The sequence below is a fragment of the Trachinotus anak genome, unplaced genomic scaffold (assembly GCF_046630095.1).
Source record: "Trachinotus anak isolate AG129_WGS33_773 ecotype Australia unplaced genomic scaffold, CSIRO_AGI_Tana_v1 ptg000026l, whole genome shotgun sequence".
Lineage (NCBI taxonomy): Eukaryota > Metazoa > Chordata > Actinopteri > Carangiformes > Carangidae > Trachinotus > Trachinotus anak.
Window position 1 is genome coordinate 10,264,861 of NW_027273877.1, and position 24,041 is coordinate 10,288,901.

The 24,041-nt window shown below is 40.1% G+C and overlaps 2 protein-coding genes across 3 annotated transcripts; one reads left to right on the forward strand and one right to left on the reverse strand.

Annotated features, from left to right (window-relative positions):
- Positions 1–3,977: 3,977 nt before the first annotated feature.
- Positions 3,978–9,335, forward strand: LOC139609531 (retinol dehydrogenase 7-like). Its single transcript, XM_071464250.1, has 5 exons — positions 3,978–4,136; positions 7,504–7,818; positions 8,143–8,401; positions 8,505–8,668; positions 8,753–9,335. The coding sequence occupies exons 1-5, from the start codon at positions 4,007–4,009 to the stop codon at positions 8,974–8,976; spliced, it is 1,092 nt and encodes a 363-aa protein (XP_071320351.1). The 5' UTR covers positions 3,978–4,006; the 3' UTR covers positions 8,977–9,335.
- A 3,548-nt stretch (positions 9,336–12,883) lies between these two features.
- LOC139609529 (ATP synthase subunit beta, mitochondrial) lies at positions 12,884–16,784 on the reverse strand. Of its 2 annotated transcripts, none has more exons than XM_071464248.1 (10): positions 16,624–16,784; positions 15,579–15,752; positions 15,299–15,473; positions 15,002–15,123; positions 14,703–14,887; positions 14,441–14,599; positions 14,139–14,261; positions 13,753–13,965; positions 13,458–13,659; positions 12,884–13,351 (listed from the first exon to the last, which is right to left on the reverse strand). In XM_071464248.1, the coding sequence occupies exons 1-10, from the start codon at positions 16,724–16,726 to the stop codon at positions 13,254–13,256; spliced, it is 1,554 nt and encodes a 517-aa protein (XP_071320349.1). In that variant the 5' UTR covers positions 16,727–16,784; the 3' UTR covers positions 12,884–13,253. The 2 variants fall into 2 exon arrangements, with proteins under 2 accessions (XP_071320349.1, XP_071320350.1); XM_071464249.1 differs by having other exon boundaries at positions 15,579–15,748; positions 16,620–16,774.
- Positions 16,785–24,041: the final 7,257 nt, after the last annotated feature.

The window sequence follows — 24,041 nt, forward strand, 5'->3', positions numbered from 1 at the left end:
CTCCAAAAAAAAAAAAAAAAAAAAAAAAAGACTGATCCAGTAAGTCTTCTACAACTGTTCAATGGATTATTACACTGGCACACCTGTCAGTCAAACAAGTAATAGTTAAGTGAAAACAGCATAAACTAAAAAAAATAAGTTTTTAGAATTAGTTGAGGGAACTTTTGCGGACAGTTGAATTTTTACAAAGAATTTCATAAAGTCCTAACTAGAAAATAATTCCTGTAAATTTGTATTAACCATATGTGTTACTGTACGACTTAATGTTTGATTTGACTGACACCAAAACTTTTTTGGTTCCTTAAGCTATAAATAAAAAACACATAACAAATATGGAGATGCTACATCAGCAAATAATGTACTTGAAAATAATGTATTTCAATCAAAGTCTAAATAGAAGTTTGGTATTTTGGTTTTACGTTTCTCTTTCAACTAAAAATAAAAAAAAAACTATCTATGGTTTTTGCAACTACAGCCCTACATAGGCTGGTATGAACAGTGGCTTATGATGGCTAATGTTAGCTTACTTCAGCAAACTTAGGTATATATATTTCTACAAGACATTACTGACTCAGTTTGCTGACTTGTCTTGCTGTTGCACTATGCTTGCAAATTTAACATGATCCCATAATCATCGCACCGTTGCACAAAAGTTACAAATTTAAAAGTTACATAAGTTTTAAATTATACATACAGTAGTTTTAGTTGCATGCTGCTCTAAACATGAGCATGAGCTGAGACTGGGTGTAGGTGTTGTGACATTTAAAAATACTGAACTAGAGGTTATTGCCCTCTTCCTACTTGACTTCCTGGTCAACGTCATACATAAGTCTATCATCTTTCTTCACACATTATTTTTATTCATCGGATCAAATCACGGCAAGTTTCAAAAACACAAAAACACCAACACAAAATAGACAAATTGAAGCTTGTTTGTTAATTCCTTTGATTCAACAAATTAAGTCAATTTAGTTGACCTTTTTATTAACCCTGAGAGACATTTCTGTCTATTCATATCTTTGCAAAAAACAAAAAAAAAAACTAATCTAACAACTAATCTAACGTACTAATTTAAATCAAGAACTAATATTAATGTTTTCTGATGCTGCTGAAGATTTGTTTACATCATCAAAGTTTGAAAAACATATGCTTTGAATTATGATAATAATGCTTCATTTTTATATGTAAGTCAAACTCCTTATGTATGAAATTATATTGTGATTTATAATGACCATATGATAGGGGTGTGCATGCTTGCACATGAAAACAACTGATTGCTCGTGGTGGTAATGTACTGTCGGTCACTGACTGCTGCCTTCAAGAGCTGTCGGAAAACAACAAAGAGGAGGGTTAAGAGCATATGGCCAAGATGAAGGTTCAGGGGAGGAGCGCATTATACTATACCAACAACTTAAAGCTAGAGTGTGGGACTTTCACATATCCTAAATTAAACTTCTGTTACATTCAAGCCTGTGCCAAATGAGTTCACACAGCGCTGATTAATCTTATCAGCACCCAGTAAATCTCTCTGTATTTTACAGTATATAGTCTTAAATCTCGTGTCTGCGGCGACATACTGATGTGTTTCACCGATGTGATGGAGATGGAGTGGGCTACAGCAATTAGGAGTCTGGCGAGGTCTGTGGGGCAGAAACCTAGGAAGCGTCCAAGAAAAGTCTCTGATGCTCCACGTAAAAAGGCAAATCTGTTCAGGGGAAGGACAACAGCCTAAAGGAGAAACCCATTGATGATGAGGACAAACGCTGATTTATATTGGTGTGGCTTTTCCTCGTTGGACAGCGCTTTTTGTGTGATTACTGTCACTGCCAGAGGGTTGCTGATTTACATTGACCTCTCAACACATCCATCAATTCAGAGCTTATTATTACTATCCGAAAAGTCCAGGATGGGGTTAATAATAACTTTATTCAGGGTGGTGATGGGGCAACTGTAAAGTCAGAATTTAAACTGCAATACCCTTAAAAACATACATTTTAGCTTAGTGATTAATTTATCATTCATTATTATTTCAGTTCTGTTTTGACTGTTTATAATATATTTAAATAAAGTTTATTGTTTATTATAACCATGCATGAATGTCATCAGCGTAAATGAAACTGTGCTGTCTCAATCTGAGATAGTGAAATGATTAGGTAGTTAATTTGGAAGTTGGAAAGCCGCATTAACAGCTGAGTGTAAATTGTGTTTAGGTCTGTTTTGTTACTTTATTTTGTTTGGCAGCACTGTGTGAATAATATTGCATGTAATCATTCACATGTGCAAGAATTTGCAATTGCCTCTTTAACAGTGGAAATAGGAGTCCTCAAGGAGTCGGCATCTGCACAACAGGATATGTATCACCAAACAACACTGCTGCCACCTTGTGGTAAAAATGTAAAAAGCTACTGACGACCGTTGGCACATATTCCAAGAGGTACAACTGGCTGAGAAGAAATGAGATGAATTACTGGTGAGCAGTCAGTGCAGTTATTCCACCCACACTAAGACACAAGGCGCATTTGCTATATCCTTTATTCACAGACAGACGGTACACACGGTATATACAGTATGTACCTTTTGTGTGTATTATTTTCACATCCTGTTTTGTTGAACAGAGGCAGGATGTTTAATGATGTGCTTATGCGCAGAGAGGAAACGGACATAGCAAGCTAGAGACCAGCAGGTTTATGGTGGGTTTGATATCATCCGCCTGAATGACCATGGAAACCCTCATAGCAGTGCATGTGCTGTTTGTGTGTGTGAGGCCTGCCACTACAGCCAAACAACGGTCTGCAGATTTTGACTCTCTTTTCAATCTCCAATCTCTTACACCACAATACAACAGTCATGTCATGAACATGTCTTTGCCTCAGTTCACGAGGTTACACAAACTATAACTGCAACTGTCTCTTTTAACTAAGGAGGTGTTAAATCCTCCTATCTTTAAGGTGAAGAAGAAAGAAGGGTGGCTACTAGGAACATTCTCTAATAGAATGTACGTGTAGTTTTTTATGTTTTTTTTTTTTTTTAATTGATTGATATTATCTGCATCTTGAAGTAGGCTGTCAGACAAACGTCATTTTTATGTGTGTGTGTGTGTGTGTGTGGTCTTATCCGAGTGTTTTTGATACCTTTGACCTTGTCTTCTATCTGAAAATAAGAATAATATACCTTTTGTTCACATCATTTCATTTTCCTATGCTTGGGCTCATATGTTCTAATATTTGTTTATGTCAGACAGTGAATGCCGGTCTCCATCTCGATAAGGTTTTTGACAATTTGTGTAAAAAAAAACTTGTTCTCCCCTTGACGAAATGTGAAACGCTTACATAATTAAACACAGCGAATGAGTACTTTAAATCTTATGTTTCTCCCTCAGTAATATTTTTGTTTTAAATACTTACTATCCATGTAATGTTAACCCTGTAATGCCTGACCCCAGAAATAATGGACAGAAAATTCAGATTTCTTGAATCTGGAACCTTTATTTGGCCCTTTCACAAAATTTGAAAAAAAAAAATAATTTGCATATAGGTTTTTCCAAATTTTATACACGATTTTACTACATACTAAAATGCAAAAAATGATGTAATTATAACTTGCTTCAACAGATTAAGTGTTCATGTGAGAGTATTACTAAAAATTTCAAAGAAAATGTCACTGGAAAATCCTAAAAATCGCAGTGTTCTTGACCTTGATCCAGTGAGTTGGGAACTATCTGAAGGTGGCCAACTTGGATTGTCCCATGTGCTGTGTTTGAATTATTGTAGCGATAAAGGGATCCACAAGGGGTTGGAAGACAAGCATCAGATTGGATACAAAAGTTTGAGTGAACTTTTTACCATAAGGTGATGCAATAGGTCTCAGAAATGCTTGAATCAAATCTGATGCATTTGGTATTATAGGGTTAATGAGACACAGTTGTGCAATGTTGATGAGAATGTTGAAGAAATGCAACATTGCGGCTGATAGATGGCGCCAGGCTCTGTCTTCTGACCGTGCAAACATGCGCCCGGCCTGGTCCAGCTGCGTCACATGTGGTTTACGGGGCGGTGTCTTACTCCAAGTTGCACGGTCCGGTTCAAAACTGTCTGATAATCAGCTGAGGCAGTCGAGGAAGACTCTCCGCACGGCAGGTACGAGGTTTCTTTATTAACAGGCTCTTAATAATTAGCTGGGTGGTCATCTGCGTTATTAAAAGTTTTTGCTCACATTTTGTTCATATCTGGGCACTACTTTATAAATATAAAAAAAAAAAAAAAAACTCAAAAACATCCTAATATAAAATAACCTACGGTAAATACGGATAATACAGGTAATTTATATAGAGTGTAGAGCCTTTTTGTAGTAAAAGTAGAAAAGTATTGTGTTAATCGATGAAACCGACTCTGGGTCAGTGCACTTTGAAATCAGTTGCCGTCAATAACGTCGCTGTTAAGTTGTGCAATAAGGCGACAAAGTCAGTGAAGCCAGTGTCTTAATCATTAAATTACATAAAGGCTCTGAAATGAACTTTATGAAGAGGTTGCCATTAAACAGAGGTGGACAAAGGACGCGACTCGATTACTTAGGGTACTACTGAATGAAATGGCTTAATGTAAAACCTGCAGAATAAGGAGCTTGTAGAATGTGATACAAAGCGGCGCTATAATCTACGCGATCAGGGGCGGGTCTAGAAAATTTTTATATGGAGGGGGGAGGGGGGGGGGGGGCAGACAGGGGCACAGGCTCTGAGAAGGGTGGTACATGTAAATAACATCTAAAAAGTAAAACAGCGAAATTACTCTCTATATTCTCAGTTATAATGAACTGTACAACATTCATGGCCAAATTGTTGTTTTTTTTTTTTTTTGTTTTTCATGTAAAAATAATACAAAATAAGCAACCTGACATGTGATAAATTTACATTGGCAGGATATCGCTTCTGGTAGATGCAAGGCTACAACCGATAAAGTGTTTATATATATTAAAATGAGAATTATTAGAACTATGAGAATGAGGTTTTTTCACCAAATGTAGTTGCGCGTAGGAAAGAACCTGCAGTAACGACGGTTTTAAAACTACGAACGCCAGGCATTAAGTCAAAATAGCACTGATTGGGTTTCATATTTTAGTAATGTGGGATGTGAAGGATGTGAAGCCTCCTCCGTGTCACTGAGACTGCAACTTAGGATGAAACATGCAGACTGTATATCTATATCTTTGTCAAGTCAAAAAATAATGTATTTCCTAAGCTGAAACGTATTTGTCTGTTCTTGACACAGATATTACATTTGGTTGTAAAATAAATTCTATTTAAGTGATATATTCGCCAGGGTATTTCTATGCCATACAGCACATGTAACAGACCCGGTGGTATTGACTTTTTTTTTTTTTTTTTTTTTTTTAATTACACGGAACCTTCGCTTTGTTAACATGTTAGCATGGCACGGTGTCAATTCGTTCAGCAAAATGTAATTCTTCCAGGACTTAACCTGAGTAATGTAATTGATCTTAGCGTCTCATAACTTTCTGTATTATTCTTTCCTGCTCCATCAAAAGAGTATAACTTGATTCATTTTGAAATTTGCCCCTCCCAATAGTATCACCGTCTTGCCAACTTTGGGTGCGCACCTTATTTGCTCTGATAACCACACATCACTGGTTACACTGGTTCTTCCCCCGTGCGGAGAATTACATCAGGTGCTTCACAACCACAGCAATCAGAGGGATGAATAGAGGGATAATTTGGCCAACATTAAAGCACTGTGTGTGTTTCAAAAAGCAATTCTACTTGTGGACAATCGACACTGACAAGCCCAACAACCTATCTCATTCCAAATCTGATAGGGGGGGCACTTGGGGTGGCCAGTGAGATTGTAGAGGGGCCCTGTGCCACCCCAGCCACCAATTTCACTATATCAACTTAAAAATGCCCAAGGATATATAACAACATAGTCTTGTGACAGAACTTGCACTTTTTAAATTTATTTATGAAAAAAGTATGTACAGCATGTGGCTTTACAGCTCCATTCTAACCTCCTTGGTGCGTGTTCCATCCGTGCCCTTTTGTTGCAGGCGATTCCCTCTCTCTCCTTGACTTTCCCTACTCTCTCACTCTCTCTCTCTCTCTCATTGGGGCTATCAGAATAAAGAAACAGGATGCCAGATAGACTCAGCTGTATCCCTGGCGATACATCCAGCTTTTTCAGTCGCCAATGGATCTGATCTTAAACAGCAGCTGCAGGTGTTACATATGTCCAAGTAGCTACAGAGCAGACTGTACAGTGTGAGTGGAATCACTCAATTTTTTAGACCCCAGACTTCCCCCAATGCGGACATGGTATAGTCTATTGTTTAATTAACTGTATATAGGCAACTATAGCCACTATTATAGTCTATGTCAGCCTATATTATACAATAACCAATGCAAGGCATGTTCATATTCAGCAGACTGATCATGCCAATACTCCATCCATTTACTCAGATTTGGGGCTGAAGGTTAAGGGGAGGGGAGCTCTTTGAAATCAGTGCTCTTTGAAATCAGTTACCGCCCATAACGTGTCTGTCAAGTTCTGCAATAAGGCAAAAAAGTTTGAAGGGGTGAGTTGACTTAGTCATTAATGACATAAAAGCTATTAATTTAACTATAGAAGTCATTTTTAAACAGAGGTGGACAAAGTACACAACTTTGTTACTTGAGTCAAAGCAAAGATTCTCTTTATCAAATATTACTCCAATACAAGTGAAAGTCCGAGGAGTTAAAGTGCTGGAGTAATTGCTTTTAAAAATATTTATTCAAAAGTAATTTATGTCAACACATTGTTGTATTGTTCCATAGTCATTTACAGAACCTAATGACTCTAAAACAACTTACTGTAAAACCTGCAGAATAAAAAGCCTCTAGAATATGATACAAAGCCGATAGAAATGGCCATGAAAGTACAACTGAATCAACAGAAGGACATTCAGGTGTATCTGGAATTATTACCTTGGCTTGCTTTCTCAAGTCAGACGGCAGTGGAAATGACAGGGATCTTTATTTCTAAAATTTCAATTAGAAGATAATGTTTTCGATGAGTGTTCTGGTGAAGAATCTTCTGCCTAATCATTACTGAACATGACTGACAATGTGAGAGCACTTCAAAGAAATGTAGTAGAGCAAAAGGCACAAGTTTCCAAAAAAAAGAAAAAAAAAATCAAGTACAGATAAAAAAATGTTTCCAAAGTAAAGAACTCATTTTGGAGAAAAATGTAGAGTTATATTATTATGTATGATATTATTAAATTATTGACAGTGTTGCATTTATGTGTTAGTGGTATTTTAATGACATATTTGTTGAGGTGGAGCTAATTTTAACCTTTTTTTATGATACAATCTATAACACTGAATATAATGTTATAAGCAATACAAAGTAGCATAAAATGTAAATAATGAAAGTACAAATTCCTCGAAACTGTTCGGACTCAGCTCAGTGCTGCTCAAACCCAGTGGTGAGTAGTTTTCCCTCTTTTTTCCTGCAGTCATGTATCTGTACCTCCTGGGGCTGCTTGTTTTGTATTACCTGTACCGCTGGATCAGGGAGTTGCCCAGGGTTCCCGACAGAGGCAGCAAGTATGTCTACATCACAGGCTGCGACTCAGGATTTGGCAACCTCCTGGCCCGCCATCTGGACAAGCAGGGGTTCAGAGTGATCGCCTCGTGTTTCACCGAGAAGGGAGAGGAGGATCTGAAGAAGTCCTGCTCCAGCAACCTGATCACAACACACCTAGATGTGAGGTCTAAGGACAGTGTCGCCAAAGTTGCAGCAATGATCAAGGACAAAGTGGGGGAGCGTGGTGAGTTAAATTTGTTTGCAACATCCGTGTCCCATTCAGGGAACAGCAGAGTACATAGTGAACCATTATAAGTTTCCTCTGGCTCAAATTAAGAAATAAGGTTTAATCTTTGGCTTTCGCTGATATATTACATATCCAGAATCCCGGAATCACAAACTGTCATTTAATCAGCACATCAGTATCCCAGCCTCCACATTACTATGTCCTGAAATATTCAGCATGTATTAACGTGTTTTGAATTTCTTGCAGCAGCTAGATGTGCAGGAACTTGACACAAGAATTAAAAAAAAGATTTTACTGACGCCCTCTCTGTGATCATCCCAGGCTTATGGGCTGTAGTGAACAATGCAGGCGTGGCCACTCCCTCTGCCCCATGTGACTGGCTGACCATTGATGACTACAAGTCTATGCTGGACGTGAACCTGAACGGGGTGATTGCAGTGACCCTGAGCGTCCTCCCGCTAATTAAGAAGGCCAGAGGAAGGGTGGTCAATGTGGCGAGTGTGTTCGGGAGGATCAGTGTTACTGGAGGCCCATACACTGTCTCTAAGTATGGTGTGGAGGCTTTCAATGACAGCCTCAGGTGAAACATTGACTCACGTGATGAAATATTTATCAGTATGTTGACGAAAGATTTCATAGTTAGTACAAATACAAGCACTGACAACATGAAATGTCTTGCTTAGGTTAAATATGGCACCTTTTGGGGTCAAAGTCCTCTGCATTGAGCCGGGCTTCTTCAAAACAAACGTTACTGACGCCGGTATCCTAAGTAGAAGTGTCAAGACGTTGTGGGACAGACTGCCCCAGGAAGTCAGAGATGACTATGGAACTGAATATCTACCAAAGGGTAAGTCCGGATGATCTCTTTCCTCCTTTTATCCATTTGTTAATAATTATTTTTTTTATTTATTCCACTCATTTTCCCTCCCAGCATTAGATGTACTAAAAGACAAAGTAACCAAGATCAGTGATGGCGATCTGATGAAGGTGGTGAGCTGCATGGAGCACGCTGTGTCTGCTGTCAGGCCCCGCACCCGCTACTCCCCAGGCTGGGATGCCAAGCTTTTCTGGCTGCCACTGTCATACATGCCAAGCTGTGTCTCTGATTTCATCATGAGTAAAGAAGCCATCCCTGTTGCCAAGCAGATACAATAAATTGTGTTTTTTCAGGTTTGCACATCTTATACTCTTCAAACAATACCAGCTTACAATTGTATAACTTCAGCCTGATTCCATATGTACTTTTGGTAGCTAACACTTGCCTGGAAAGCAGTTATCCATTGCATCTGTGACATGACCAACAACCTAATGAGGTGCTTTGTCCTTCCTCTGAATACTACTGCAAAGGTTGCTTCTCTCGCAGGCTGATAAATTATTGCCATTTTCAAGGCCACCTTATCTAAAGGCAGATAGAGATTTGTTCAGTCTAATGTCCCTGATGATAGTTGTGTGTGAAAGGTTAAATGAGAGCAATAAAGACAAACAAGCTTTACAGATATAAATAAAGACACAAAGCGTTGTGTTGTTCTGTTCGTTGAAATCCACATTGAAATAGAGGCTGATGAATTATTGATGGTAAAGAATATGCCATTGTAACACCGTACAGTGATAATATACAGTATGTGAGCAGCAAAGATTCAGGACTGTGATGTCATTAACCCACAACTGCAAAGCTAGCGATACTGGAACTGACCCATGACCCACAATTATCTCTAAGTCGACCCAATAATTGAACACAAACTAAATGTTTCTTCAAAACTCATCCAGATTATACTCATCCAGCAGGTCTTACATGGTACCTGGTAAACTGGTTTGAGGTAATCTGCCTACCATTTGAAATGTGCAAAACTCCCAGTCAGCTCCTACCTTTTGTGGATGTCACATCCAAATTTGCTGTCGGCCATCTGTCAGCTTCCTTGCATGTCCATGTTGATTCTTCCTCAGGCTTGGATTCAGGAGGTTTATCTATGATGAAGTTGTGTGAGCACTGATTAACATTAGCTACACAAAGGTCTATGGTGGTTTATGTGGTGGTGGCTGCCAGACGAATGAATTGCCTGACTGCCTTCACAGTGGTAGCATGGAAGACAAAGGGGTGAGGCTAGTCAAAGGGGATTCAATTACAGTAGGGAAGTATGGTCAAATATGGCCCCAAAAATGGAGAAAAAAAAATCATTAATTACTCTGCAGACCATCTGCAGGTCTCTAAAGTCTTAGAATTTGAATTTAGTTGCCTTAAAAGGTATTAAAAAGTATGAAATATTGTGTCTTGGCTGCTGTGGGCAATAAAATTAGCTGTGAAACTGTATCAGGAACAGGCTGCCAGGGGAAGTTACACACATGAAATACAAGTTACAGTGGATTGAGGTGTAAGAAGCTGCAGAAAACGCCTTCACTGCTGCCTGATGAGTTCAGGGTACATTACTCTCCGCGCTGTAACAGAGTCGTTTTTGTGCACTTGTATTTTTTAGTAGTAATTAATAGTAATTTGACTTAAGTTTTTTTTTTTTTTTTTTTAGCTCAAATATTTTACATATCTACATTTAAAAAGTTGCAATTAACTGTGCAACAGTGCAATAAATAAATGAAAAGTCATTCCATCAGCTGCAGCAGAGCTAGAAGTGTCCAAAACAAACACACCTGCCGCATCAACAGGTGCGTGCTGAGTGCAGTCTGGCTAAATGCTAAATGCTAAAATGCTGACAGCGGGTCTCTCAGCTGTGGCTTCTACGTTCACTCCCGGCGTCGGTGAAGTTCCTGCTGTTTGTGACAACCGGTGCCGTGACTGCAGCTCACTCCGTGTCTACAGGGAGCTCACTGAGACGGAGGCTGAGTGGGTTTTCCACAGGCACCCACGGCCCGCGAGTCAACGACCGACTCACGACTCTCTACTGCAGCATCAGCAACTTCTGTGTTGCTTAGCAACGTAGCGTTTTGTCTGTGCGTGCAATATGCGTGCGTAGCAATATGTCACGGGAGGGAGTGACGTTGCACTGAGTATGACGTGGGTGTCCCCGTGTCTTCGCACGTCGTGGGTAGCAGCTGGTTAAATAGCCGTCAACATAACGCTTTACACCTGTAAAGCGGAGTGATACGTGTTGTTAAAAGTCCCAGTACCTTTTTATACAGTCTGTGATCAGCGCTTATGGAATTTTTTAATTAACATGAAGCATCTCATCTCGCATCTCAACACTCCTTGACAAGTTTTCCAAGTAATACTTGCCCTTGCCGCTGCTACTTCTCCACATAATTTATTATTAATTCATTATGTTGATAATATTCAGTATTTATACTATTCCAGCGAACATGGTCCTCTGTTGATCATATGAGACAGACACAAACTGTTAGACCTTAAAAAGGATCTGCTAGCCTTGTCATTTCTCTTTATGGCCTCCTTAAAGGACCACAGCAACAAAACAGGCATGTGGTGATGTTAGTCTCACAGTCACAGACACAAACAGGGAGAATCATACTTTATGCTGTTTTACTTATATTCCCCCTTTTGTCACCTCTAAAATTATTGACACTGACTATGCTTCCTGTGTAGAAAGGAGCAGATGACATCATGAGGAAGGTGGTGGTCCTCCTCCTCACTGCTCCCTCAGTGGCAGGTCAGAAGTCACTCACATTAGCACAGGGAGATTTGATGATGCAAGAAAAAATCTTGGTACTGGAACAAGAACAGGTCTGAGCGTGTGACCAGCCGCAGAGCTGAAAACGTGTTCTTCCTGATGACGGGGCCGGTGCGGAGGTCATGAGGTCACCATATGTGGGGAGCTCAGTCAGCTTAATGGTGACCTGCCTGCAGAAACACTGACTCTCCGTTCTCGTTCACAGACGCTGTGGTTTTCTTGTAGAATATTAAGACCTCATGTTCTGTGATAATGTGCTGACAGCTGAAGGAGGGTCAGACACTGAGCAGCAAAGGTCACACGTTCTGTAACAGTACATCCTCCTTCTTACTAGGAAGTCTCTCCTTGTTCACAGCAGCATTTTGTTCCAGCTGTATACAGATGTGAATTATTTTATTCTGTAAATAAATGACTTTGCAATCAAACTATAACTTAAAATAAGTACATTTTTTGCCATAATCACCATGTTTACTGAACCGATTCTCCCAACATTTGACAGAGACAGAGCTGACCTTTGACCCGTGTCTGGCAAACTGAGTGAAATGATCCTGAGTATCTCAGTGGCAGCCATGACAAGAGCTGAGGAAAGGACCTTTGATGCTTCCTGTCTTGTCTCCTTTAGCAGAGGAGCCACTGAAATGTCCTTCACAAAAGGAAAGGAGAAAATGCCGTCCCACAATTCCCTGTGGCAACAACATTTTCAGAAAGATCTAAAGACGATTGTAGTTTCACCACGGCAGTGGTGAAACTACAACAGCAAATGTTTGTGACACAATCCAGCACTAATAGAAATCCTTGTATGATCAACTGAGCTCCATAAGTATAGATTTATTCTCTTTAAATGTAGTTACCGTGAAGAGTGAGACTTTATAGTAAACATACAGTACATTTTCACTGACTTACTTTGTACTTTTATCCGAACACACTTTTACGCAAGTCATTTTACTTCTACTTTCCAGTGCTGTTTCCACCCCTATCAGCAAGCTCATAGTCATAATGGACAAGTGTTGATTTTAGCTAAACCTTAAGTTGCTGAGAAATGAGGAATAAGTCTAGGCCATATTGACCCACTGGTTCTCCACAATACTTTGGGGCTCGGTATGAATCAGGTAAGTGTATTAAAAGTTATTTAAAGTCCATATTGGACTTGGTGAATCCAGCAGGACAAGTGTCCTGCTGTCAATGGTACAGGCAAGTTGAGATTCTTTGATTAAGATGCTTGTGACCCTGAAAATGGTGTTTGGAAACGAAACCTCAACTTTGTTATTTTGTTATTCTGATGTACTCTACTTAACAGATTTTTTAAAACATTTAAGACTATAAATGTAGTGTGTCGAGTGTTCACCATAAAAGCTGCTGTTTTTGGTTTGAACCATCAGTGTGCACATTTTAGTACAAAATGACCTCTAGTTTGAAACAAACACGCAATATTGTTTGTCCACTGTTTTATTTCAATATGTGACAAGCCGCAACACAGTTCAGATAGCTTTACATGGCTCATGAGTGCCATCTTGTGGTCAGAGTAGATGAGGACAGCCATTTCATGAAATTCCCCATTAGGAACAAGATTCTCAGCTACAACATATTAAAGCCTAGAGGAAATATACAGTTGACAAGTCGTTTTGTGTAAAGACAGTGTTTTATTCCATCTTTCATTGGAAACATTAAATAGAACTTTCTTTCAGGATGACAGGACAGGTACATTTGCATTTTGACATGTTTTACAAACCAAGTGCTCCTAACCGAAGGATCCCCCCCTCTTTGTTTTTCTTCTCCACACAACTGAGTTTGTTTGGATGCTTATGAGTGCTCCTCAGCCAGCTTCTCGGCCTTCTGAACAACTTCCTCAATGGGGCCGACCATGTAGAAGGCCTGCTCAGGCAGAGCGTCGTACTCACCTAAAGGGAAACAGGTATAAAATGCCACATTAGCATTACAAATGCTTTTCAAATTAGGTGAGGCTCAACTTCACAATCTTGAAAAATGTAAACAATCCACACTTACCACCAAGGATGCTCTTGAAGCCCTTGATAGTTTCCTTGAGGGGCACCAGCTTGCCCAAGTGGCCAGTGAAGACCTCGGCCACCTGGAAGGGCTGGGACAGGAAACGCTGGATCTTACGAGCGCGGGCCACAGTCAGCTTATCCTCCTCGGACAACTCATCCATACCCAGGATGGCAATGATATCCTGCAGGGATTTGTAGTCCTATGGGGGAAAGTAATAAAAGTTTAACTGGTACTGTCAAAAATTTTTTAAAATACAGGTTTCAGAAAAGGTAAATATGATCAAGTCCCAAACCTGAAGGATTTTCTGCACACCACGGGCGACGTCGTAGTGCTCGGCTCCGACGATGTTGGGGTCCATGATACGGGAGGTTGAGTCCAAGGGGTCGACAGCAGGGTAGATGCCCAGCTCAGCGATAGCACGGGACAACACAGTGGTGGCATCCAAGTGAGCGAAGGTGGTGGCGGGGGCAGGGTCAGTCAAATCGTCAGCAGGCACATAGATGGCCTGGTGGAGAGAATTCAGACTTGGTCAATCTTAAGTCGTAATTGTTTTCCCTCTGGGGAACTTTTCATTAGGCAACATGGTGAAAACGACAACAGTTGAGTATCAATCAGTTGTTTAAGCAAAGTATTATCGTGGGTGAGAATGAAATTACGTCAGTTATCCTGCTTGTTTACCTGCACAGATGTGATTGATCCCTTCTTGGTGGTGGTGATTCTCTCCTGCATGGTACCCATGTCAGTGGCCAGAGTGGGCTGGTAACCCACAGCAGAGGGGATACGACCCAGCAGGGCAGACACCTGAGAGGTAAGGAGATAAATTCAGTCAGTATCAAGCATGCCATTTGACATTTTGGCTGCAAACTAAACAAAATGTGTGGCTGGGTTGATATTCAGAATTATGGGGGTACAGCCTTAGTATAACCCCCTTTTAACTACCATTGTACATTTATCTAACACTTAATACTGAAGTTACAGACCTCAGAGCCAGCCTGTGTGAAGCGGAAGATGTTGTCAATGAAAAGCAGCACATCCTGACCCTCCTGGTCACGGAAGTACTCGGCCACTGTCAGTCCAGTCAGAGCCACTCTGGCACGGGCACCTGGGGGCTCGTTCATCTGTCCGTACACCAGCGCCACCTAAGGGAGACAACAACTGAGGTCAGTGGATGATGTTCACTTCTATGCTATATGCTTCAGTTTCACAAGCTCTAATTAATAAATGGCTTTCCATAATCCACACCTTGGAGGTGGTGTCCTTCAGGTTGATGACGCCAGACTCAATCATTTCATGGTACAAGTCATTTCCCTCACGGGTACGCTCTCCTACACCGGCAAACACAGAGTAACCACCATGGGCCTTGGCCACATTGTTGATCAGCTCCATGATCAGCACAGTCTTGCCGACACCAGCACCACCGAACAGACCTGGTAACAAATGAGAAATGTAAGATTAGTTTTATAATATCAAGTTGCTTATCCATCGATTCCAATGGGGCAATAATGAATCCTGTCAGTACACATTTAAGTTTTAACACATACCAATTTTTCCTCCCTTGGCGTAGGGGGCCAGCAGGTCCACAACCTTAATGCCAGTGACCAGAATCTCCTGCTCCACACTCATGTCAGTGAATTCAGGGGCCTCAGCGTGGATGGGTGCAGTCCTAAGGGATGACAGTTTCCAGGTGTTTATCAAACAGCATACCTGTTTTACAGAGCTTTAAAAGCTAAATCATTGCCACTTGCATTACATTTACATTTAGTTTGACATAACTACTTTACTGTGAAAGACACTCGATAAATGTGATCACTGCTGTGGTTACTTTTAAGGTGACTCACTGTTTGGTGGAGATGGGACCCCTCTCATCGATGGGCTCACCAATGACATTCATAATCCTGCCCAGGGTCTCGGGACCCACAGGGATTCTGATGGGGGCACCGGTGTCCGCCACTTTCTGTCCACGGACCAAACCTTCAGTACCATCCATAGCAATGGTACGCACTGTGTTCTCCCCTAAACACATGAAATTATTTTAGTTGATTTCTTAGTGTAGCAATTGAATGCCTTTCATCCAGTTGTAGGGGTACGGGGCTCAAAGTTATGATCCAAGCAGCTCACCAAGATGCTGTGCCACCTCCAGGACTAGCCTGGACTCACGGCCGGTGACTTCCAGAGCGTTCAGGATGGGAGGAAGGCCCTCATCGAACTGGACGTCGACGACGGCACCGATGACAGCCACAATACGCCCGGTGGCGACGCTGGCAGCGGCGGCAGGTGCGACATAATCTCTGCCTGCAAAGCAATTAAGCCAGTATGTTTATTCATCTGTGTCCTACTTATGACCTGCAGTCTTGACCTTATGTCACTGGCGTTGTTTATTTGTATCCACCACCACCATGTCGGGTGTAAGCCCCGGATAGGACAGCTCGACAACTGCGTGTCTGGTCGCTGCGTCTCAATGTCAAGTGATTGCTGTCGGCCAAACTATGCAGCAACTTTTAAACTACTGAAATGACTAATTAATACAAAAACAAACCTGCACACTCATGTGAAATTTCAGTAAAACCCTAATAAAACTAACGTCAGCGCGAAGGACCGACATATGAATGAAGTGTACTTCAAGCTAACGTTGCTAATGTTGCTACGATCGACGACAGACGCAGGACATTCAATGGCAAGCGCGTTAATAGTTCATCATAACCCCCATAGCTCCTTCTCTGTTGCAAGGCTAACCCAATGCGTCAATGGGCAAACACGACTTTCTAATCTTACTAGTCTACTAGCCTTATTTTGCTGAAATGCAACATGTCACGTTAATGCTAAGCTAGCGGGCTGTGCACAGTCTCACACCGCCTCATGTCATTACACAAAGGTCATTGCATGTAGCACCACAAAAACAGCGCCTAGTCATTAACCTTTACATGACATCTGTCAATAGGAGCATAAATGACCATGTGTACCTAAGTTATATTTCGGAATAATTCCAATACATTTCAAATTTGACATTTCCAAATTCCGGCCTGCTACACCTCCGGCAGCACAGCCAGCGTGCTGCTAGCATCGGCTAGCGTTAGCACCATCCCTGCCCTCTTCTGACAAGTGGCTGAAAAGCGTCTTTTCCCGACGCGATTTCGCTCAAGAACAACAAGCATGTAGCACTTACGTGAAAGGACGGCTGGGGATCCGACAAGAGCCTTCAGGGGCTGGACCCCAGGCTTGAGAGCCTGCAAAGCCCCGGTGCAGCAGCGTCCCACAGCTCCTAACATTGTCAAAATGGCTGAAGGTGGAAAGAGACAGAGGAACTTGCGGCTTTATAATGAATTACCGCTGAGGCGAACTGCGCTTGCGTGCAACGTAACCAGGGCACATTGAGCTTGCGCAGACGATGAGCACAGCCAGCTGACATTCTGCCCTCCACAGCGGTGGCCTATTTGACAGTAAATGTGGCTGCTGAATGACAGTCCACATCAAACGTTACCCATGACATAATTCATCATTTAAATCCGTCATTCAGTTAATGTAGACCTCCATGCTCTAGGCAGTGGCGTCACCATTTGTACACAGTGTTTCATGTCAAGGGGAATAAAGTTTTACCTCAACAACATGAGATGACAGTTGACCTCAAACTAGCTCTGGTAAAGACTTGACACTGACTGACAGCTTGGCTTGTGACTGGTGGAAACAGAGTACATTTACTCAGTTGCTATAACATTTCGTGCTACTTTATACCCCCACCCCACTACATTTAATTAAAATTTAACATACATAACAAGCAATCAGTTTATAATGTGTGATGCGTTGTTATATATTTAAATACTCAACATAAGGTAGTTGAAATCAGCTCAAATAGTGCCTATATTTTAATGCACCAGTAATACAAATTCAACAATACTAATAATATATGAAATGACATAGCATTCTGTAAGAGCAATTACTTTTGATGCTTCAAGAAGAATACTTGACTGATAATCTACATCTATGCTTTAGTAAAATTTGAATACAAGACTAAGGAGTATTTTTGCATCGTGGTGTTACCACTTTTACTCAAGTTTTGGACCTAGCTACTTCTTCCACCACTGGCTGCTTAACATAAAACATGTTTTATAGCTCTGAAAGTATTCAGATTGTTAACTTAAATCAAAGTAGTAATATTACGCAATAAAAATATTCCATTATAAGTAAATCTCCTGCCTTCAAATCAATTTTACATAAGAAATACAGAAGTATTACCAGCAAACTATACCTGGAGTATGAAAAATAAAAGTATTCATTATATAGAAAGCCCCCTTTCTGAATGTTACATTATTGTTACATTATGACATTATTCTATTATTTTTATTATTGTTAGCAATGCAATAATGTGTGAGCAGCAATTTAATGTTTTTGATTTTTAATGTTGAGCCGATTTTGCGTACTCTGTAAACCACTGGGTGGTTTGATTTTAAAACTATAGACCATCTTGAGATGGGATTACAGTTTGCAAGGTGATCATATATTTTTTGTGTCAAATGCTTATATGCAAATTAAGCTATTACATATCTATGTGCCAAAAGGAAACCAACAAAAACAGGAACAGAACTAGGACTGAACAATATGCGGGGATCAAAAAATAAATAAAAAATTGCAATTATTTTGTCAGATAATGCAATTGCAATTTGCAGTTTTTGTCAGAATAGTCATTTTTGCATTTTACTTACAATGAAACATATAAAAGTGATGATGATGTGATCTTTGTTGGCTTTTGTACCAAACACGCATGTTCCCTTACATCTGGAGAATATGATTTGTGGGCCGGGGTGTTGTGATACATTTTACCTTAATCAAAACAAATTGCCGCTCCTGCATATCAGATTTTGCACTTGCTAATCTTGCAATTTCAATAATATTTTGATTAATTGTTCAGACCTATATAGAACAATGCTTAAGGACTTGTAGGTTAACAGAACTTTGCACTTGAAAGCTGTAAAGTATGGATTTACTGTACATCATCTGTGATGTATGTGGGGAGCTAATGTGTTAGATGTAGATGTCTAATCATTCAGACTAAAAATAGGATAAAATGGTAATACAGGATTTTCCAGAACAGGGTTTCTAACCTTTTGGGCTTGTGACCCTTCAGTGACCTTTCAGAGTTTGTGACCTCTTGTTACAGGTGGCACATGTATGAAAAGCATGATGTGTCCGGATGTGAAAGGGCCCTGAAGAGACACAACTATCCAGTAATTCTCAATACAAAGTATAATAAAAAAGTTTTAAATATGTGCTGTGTTCATACTAAAAAGTGACAAAATAAAGATTAGTCAAAACAAACTTTCCTTTGTTCACTCCCAAAATGCAGTGCACAAAGGAAATGGTAATGTGAGTATGAAGTATGGAGTTGGGACGCCTCATAATCTGGAGAAGTGAGTCCACCATATTTACAGTAGAGGGTGCTGCTGTACTAAAAGAGACAGTGTGTGTAGCAGGCAGTTTTGTGCAGGTGTGTGTGACATGTAGTGCTTTTTCTTTTTGAAAGGCTTAAGTCATCCATTTTTCAAAACCTTTGTTAAAGCATAAATTGATGTAAGCTTTTTTTTTTTTTTTTTTTTTTTTACATCAAGCTTGAACAGACAAACCTCTCTGGTAGAACAGTCTATTGTATTACATTTCAACACAGTCAAGGCTTTAGTCCTTTAAGCTGAACGTCAGTTTATTAAACAATGTAAAGATACTTTTGTGCGGAGCATAAGACATATTCTTTTATTAGCACAATATATTCAGGACAATGGTCTCCCAAATCCCCATATTAACTTTTCATGTTTCCACCCACTGTGTCAGCAGTAAAATTACATTGCAGTGTGAGAATTAGCGTGTCTGTTCACTAATCCACTTTTTAAATGTCAAAGGTTGTGGTCATCCCTTATTACAATACATATGTTAAATTAGGATTATGATATTCTGTGCTAGCTACTGCAAGATCTACTCCACACAGAGCAGAGGTATGCACTATACAGGTCAAAAGCATGTGCAGTCAAAACGAGTTCATCGAGTCCACTGTTTGTATCATATCACACTGTCGAGGTTTTCCTTCAGATTTCATTTGAATGTATTTATATTTGCACTTATACTGTTTTCGATATTACTGCGACTGATTGAACAACGCTTGAAAACGCTCCCACCTGCAGATGACTATCTGACTCTCTGCAGGCGTACATTCGTCTCTGCTAGTCTGTATTTGTCTGTGAAAACATAGCGCATACTTGAATTAAGCATCCTGTGCATGCCCTAAAGTGAAGTCTGATGAGTGATGGCTGAGATTACTTTGTGTTGCTAGGCTACTGTGGTTTGTGTTGGTGGATTATTACAGGTATATGTAGTGCATACGCAGGAGTCGGCACTCCGAATGTCACTTAATGACAAAAATCTATTTTAAAGTTTCTTGTAAAAACTGATGTAATGTTGAGATCATATGTTTCCCAAAAAGTTTCCATGTGTTGGATTGCCGTTACTGTAGCGATTAAGCGGAATGAGTCCACAACAGTGTGAGAAGCCAAGTGATACAAGATTCGACATGTTCCTTCAAATGATCCTGTGCAGTAGAGGCCACTGAGGTTACCATTTTAAACAGCTATCTGTCATTAGAAAAGTTTGAGTTTTGACCCACATTATGGAGTATTGAACATATTTGAACCCACAACAGTAACTTTTTTTTTTTTTCAAATCCTTGCAATATTCCACAATAAATGCATCATCTTTGTAATGTCTGTGTCAGGTATTACAAAGTCCTCCTTCAAGATTTTTGATCAAAGACTTCATAGGTGATGAGAATGTGCTCACAGCCGTAGATTGAATCAGTAGTTTACAGTGCTACATAGTTTAAGTCATGTTTACAGATGCTTTTTTCCCCCCTGGTCTTTTTAGACCTGATAGCTGCATGGCACTTTGGTGCAGACTGAAATATCTCAACAATTATTTCATGGCATGGAGAAAACCATGCAATTACATTTCATTGTTGCAAGTACCTATAACCAATATCTCTGGATTCTTGGGGTTTTGGTGTAGCGGACGTCTCTGTTTCTCTTTTGCAAAAAGTCATTTATTGGATTGATTTGCATCAAATTTTAGAGCAAAGCATGTTCCCTTCAAGATGAATTGTTAAAGCGTTATAACATTAACATAATGGCATAATTTGCATTTGTCCAGTAGTTTAGTTTCAACCAAATACCTGCAAAACTAATCTCATTCCCATCAACCTCAAGTGTGCTTTATGTGCAGTGCAAGCAAACTAGCAAATGTTGGTATGCTAATATGCTAAGATGAGGGCTGTGTCTAAAATCCCCACCCCTGTCCACTCATTTGCTGCTCACTATATAACCAACAATCCATAATGAGCAGTTAATTGAGATTTTGGACACTAGTGAATAGTCGCAGAAGTGGTCATTTCTACAAATACAGACACTTGCATTGTGGGATTGTTAGCAGACGGAAGTGTACATGCCATGAACAATGTGTGAATTGTTGAGGGCACTATGTTCTGCAGTAATAGACGGTAATAGGTAAAAGGTAAGAGAAAATAGGTGATGATTTTGGACACATCCAAAGACCTGCATGTTGGCTTTGTCACTGACAGCAAACCAGCTTCCCTTAACTTTTCTTCTGGCGAAATCATCAGGGCAAAATTAAAATGTATCCAGTAACATCTGCAAAACTAAAGTACAAAAAAAGTACATGCAGTATAACAAACAAAACACTTTATGTGTGACTGACAACTTATGCAACTCTATCTGAATATTTCCGGTGCAGTCAACAGTAACGCAGCTCCTCTGGTGCTCCGTGATGCTTACACAATAAGGATTGTTTTCAGTTTTACCCCGCTCTGTGGTGTAGCTGTCAGCTCCCCTTTAGATCGTGTTCTCCATAGCGCTGTAACTATATGTCTAAAGAACATGCATTATCTTGTAAAAACAGTTGTTAAGCCAAATGTCACAGGAGAGATACCTTGGGGGGGGGGTTTCCGCAGCATCATAAAAGAGAGAGTCGCTCCTGTCTTGTTTTCCCTCCTCTCCTTATGCCACACACCTTTTATAGGGAGATATTTCCTTATTAAAATTAAAATGTGAGGTATTAAATAAAAAAATGCCATGCCCTGCTCTTTATTGATGCTCTTTATTGATGGTGTCTGCATGTGCTCAGAACATCACTGTGCTCTTTTAGTCAGGACCATCTTCATTCATTTATTCCCACAGGCTTGTTGAATAAATGCCACCTAATTGCTGGGTAGTTTCGAGACACTGCAGGGAGTGTTTTTAGAAAAACCTTTCAGCAAAGTTAATGTACACTTTAAATGCAGTACGCTGACAATGCGGGCTCATTATTTCAGAATTCCTGCTGTGAAATAAACCAGAAGAGCGAGAACCAGAGGCTTTTTTTTTAAGAGAAAGAAATTGTCATGAGAGGAATGTGGATTTGCAGTTCCCTTATTTAGGTTTTCAGACTGCTAAAATGTCTTTCTTTGACCGTGTCTGGAAATTCTGTGGTTTTCCATTTGTATAAGTGATATCATATTGATATTCAGCGCAATGCTGTGTCCTAGCCTTGCCCTATTTTGTGAGTTATGTAACAAAACAGGTGTCTGTGCCACACAAGTTTCATTTGGTCATGTGAAATATCTTTAGTGACATTTTATTTTCCTATTTCTCACTGCAAACTAGTTCCAAACAGACCTAATGTTAAAATAAATATGTCCTCGCTTTGCTTGATCAGCACACCTCATGAGGGAAAGGGAGCTGAACCAGCTCTAAGGAGGTCCATCATTCAGGGGGAGCATTCTTGAGTGGCAGCTCACCTTTCCTTGCTTTCAGTAATACAGTAGGAAATAAAAACACACACCGTCACCCCTGTCGTGGAGTTAGGTGATCCCAGCTCCAGTTTTTATGGTTGCAGACACTCACACCCCTCTGATCCAGGACTATAGGGATTATAATAAGATTAAGGAGTTATGAGACTTTTCTGTGGGGCTGAAAGGGACACGCACCAGGTTTCAATAAAAAACTGGACTGATCCTGAGGAAGTGCATTGTTATAGCCTTTCGCATCCGGCTTTGAAGAAGCCTTCGCCAGAAGAGAGAGTCCTTCTTGTGTCACTGAGCAGAATGTGAATAAATAAAAAGAAATAAAAGAAACACATACTGGGCCCCAGAGCTGCTTGAATGGATAAATGCTATATTCTATTCATCAATGTGAAATCTGACTATAAAGAAAAAGACAAACTCCTTTTCTGTCAGAATTGAATGAAAAATGAATTTAGCTTTAAATGCTACACCAGGACTACCCTTTATTACTAATTTCCTTCTCCCTGGCTTCTTGAAATGTGTGTTTACAGTAAATCACACTAAGAGAAAGAATAACAAATGACTGCCCTGGTTGTTTTCACAGGTGAATCACGGTATGCTGCTCTTGCAAGGTGTGTTGCCTTAAGGTATGAATCTCCTATCCAAATTTTCCAGCTCTCTGGGTTAATCTGAGGGCAATACCTCCGGGGGGCAAAAAATACATAATATGTACTTTAAAGCAGCTATAATAGCTATTTGTATAGCAACAATAGATTAAATGATTAAGCATAATGTGAGCAGTTTGTCTTGTGGTGATGCATCTGCAGAGAATTATCACCCAACTCTGCAGTTCCCCTTGGCTTGATGACGCTTTATGGCTTTTTTTTTTTTTAGCTTACTGTTTTGGTTTCGTAGCCCACAACTGTATTTCTTTTCAGCAAAAAAAAAAAAAAAAGCACCACTGTATTCTCCCTGCCCAGCACCAAACAGCACACAGACAAAGTTAGCAACTAACAGAATATGTTTTTTTTTTGTATATAAGTAATTGATGTTTAAATCTGCATGATGTATGAAGATAAATAACCTTAGGAGGTATGGTGCAGAGCCAATGTTAGGTAATGTTCGTGCTTGATGTGTAAATAGGCAATACTGTTTGTTAAGAAGTTCACTATATGAGCTATGTCAGTGTTGTGTTCACGGCTTATTACTGCTGCCCCCAAGTGGCAAAAGATTAGCCATTGCAAGTAAAACGAGAATTCACCCTCAGTGGTTTACCTGAAAGAGTGTGAGCCAGAAGGAAGTTTCGCAGCCAGGGCTGTAGAAACCCTGCCACTGTGGCCCCAAGCCACGGTTGCAAGATGATGGCACACACACAACGATATCGTTCTTAAGTTTGCGAACAAGTTTTTGTTAGAGGACAATTTTGTTATTTCTTTTTTCAAAAGTAACACAGTCATATTTCGTGAATAAGTATCAGCCCAAAAATGACAATGTGAAAAATGTCTTCTTCATGGCAATATAAACCTCTCCAGATATATTACCAAAGCTATTACCCTGGTGTTCTCAACCTGCTTTGATCTCCACCAAATGTCTTAGTGAAAAATAAATATTGCCAGTTTTTCTTTGGGCTGCCCTTGCTTTTCCTGTTTTAAACAACATGCCTTACAAAGAAAAAATGACACTATTAAAAAAAGAAAAAAAAAAGCAGGAGGTAGGGTGAAGGCTCTGTCATGTCAAGAGATTTCTCCCACACTCTCCCCAAAATGGGAGTG

Bases quoted from the DNA above. Each gene is read 5' to 3' on its own strand.
- LOC139609531 (XM_071464250.1), top strand. From the start codon at position 4,007: ATGCGCCCGGCCTGGTCCAGCTGCGTCACATGTGGTTTACGGGGCGGT. The intron at 4,137-7,503 runs GTACGAGGTTTC...TTTTTCCTGCAG, and splicing joins GAAGACTCTCCGCACGGCAG to TCATGTATCTGTACCTCCTG. The intron at 7,819-8,142 runs GTGAGTTAAATT...TGATCATCCCAG, and splicing joins GGACAAAGTGGGGGAGCGTG to GCTTATGGGCTGTAGTGAAC.
- LOC139609529 (XM_071464248.1), bottom strand. From the start codon at position 16,726: ATGTTAGGAGCTGTGGGACGCTGCTGCACCGGGGCTTTGCAGGCTCTC. The intron at 15,753-16,623 runs GTAAGTGCTACA...ATTGCTTTGCAG, and splicing joins ATCCCCAGCCGTCCTTTCAC to GCAGAGATTATGTCGCACCT. The intron at 15,474-15,578 runs GTGAGCTGCTTG...TCATGTGTTTAG, and splicing joins GGAGGTGGCACAGCATCTTG to GGGAGAACACAGTGCGTACC.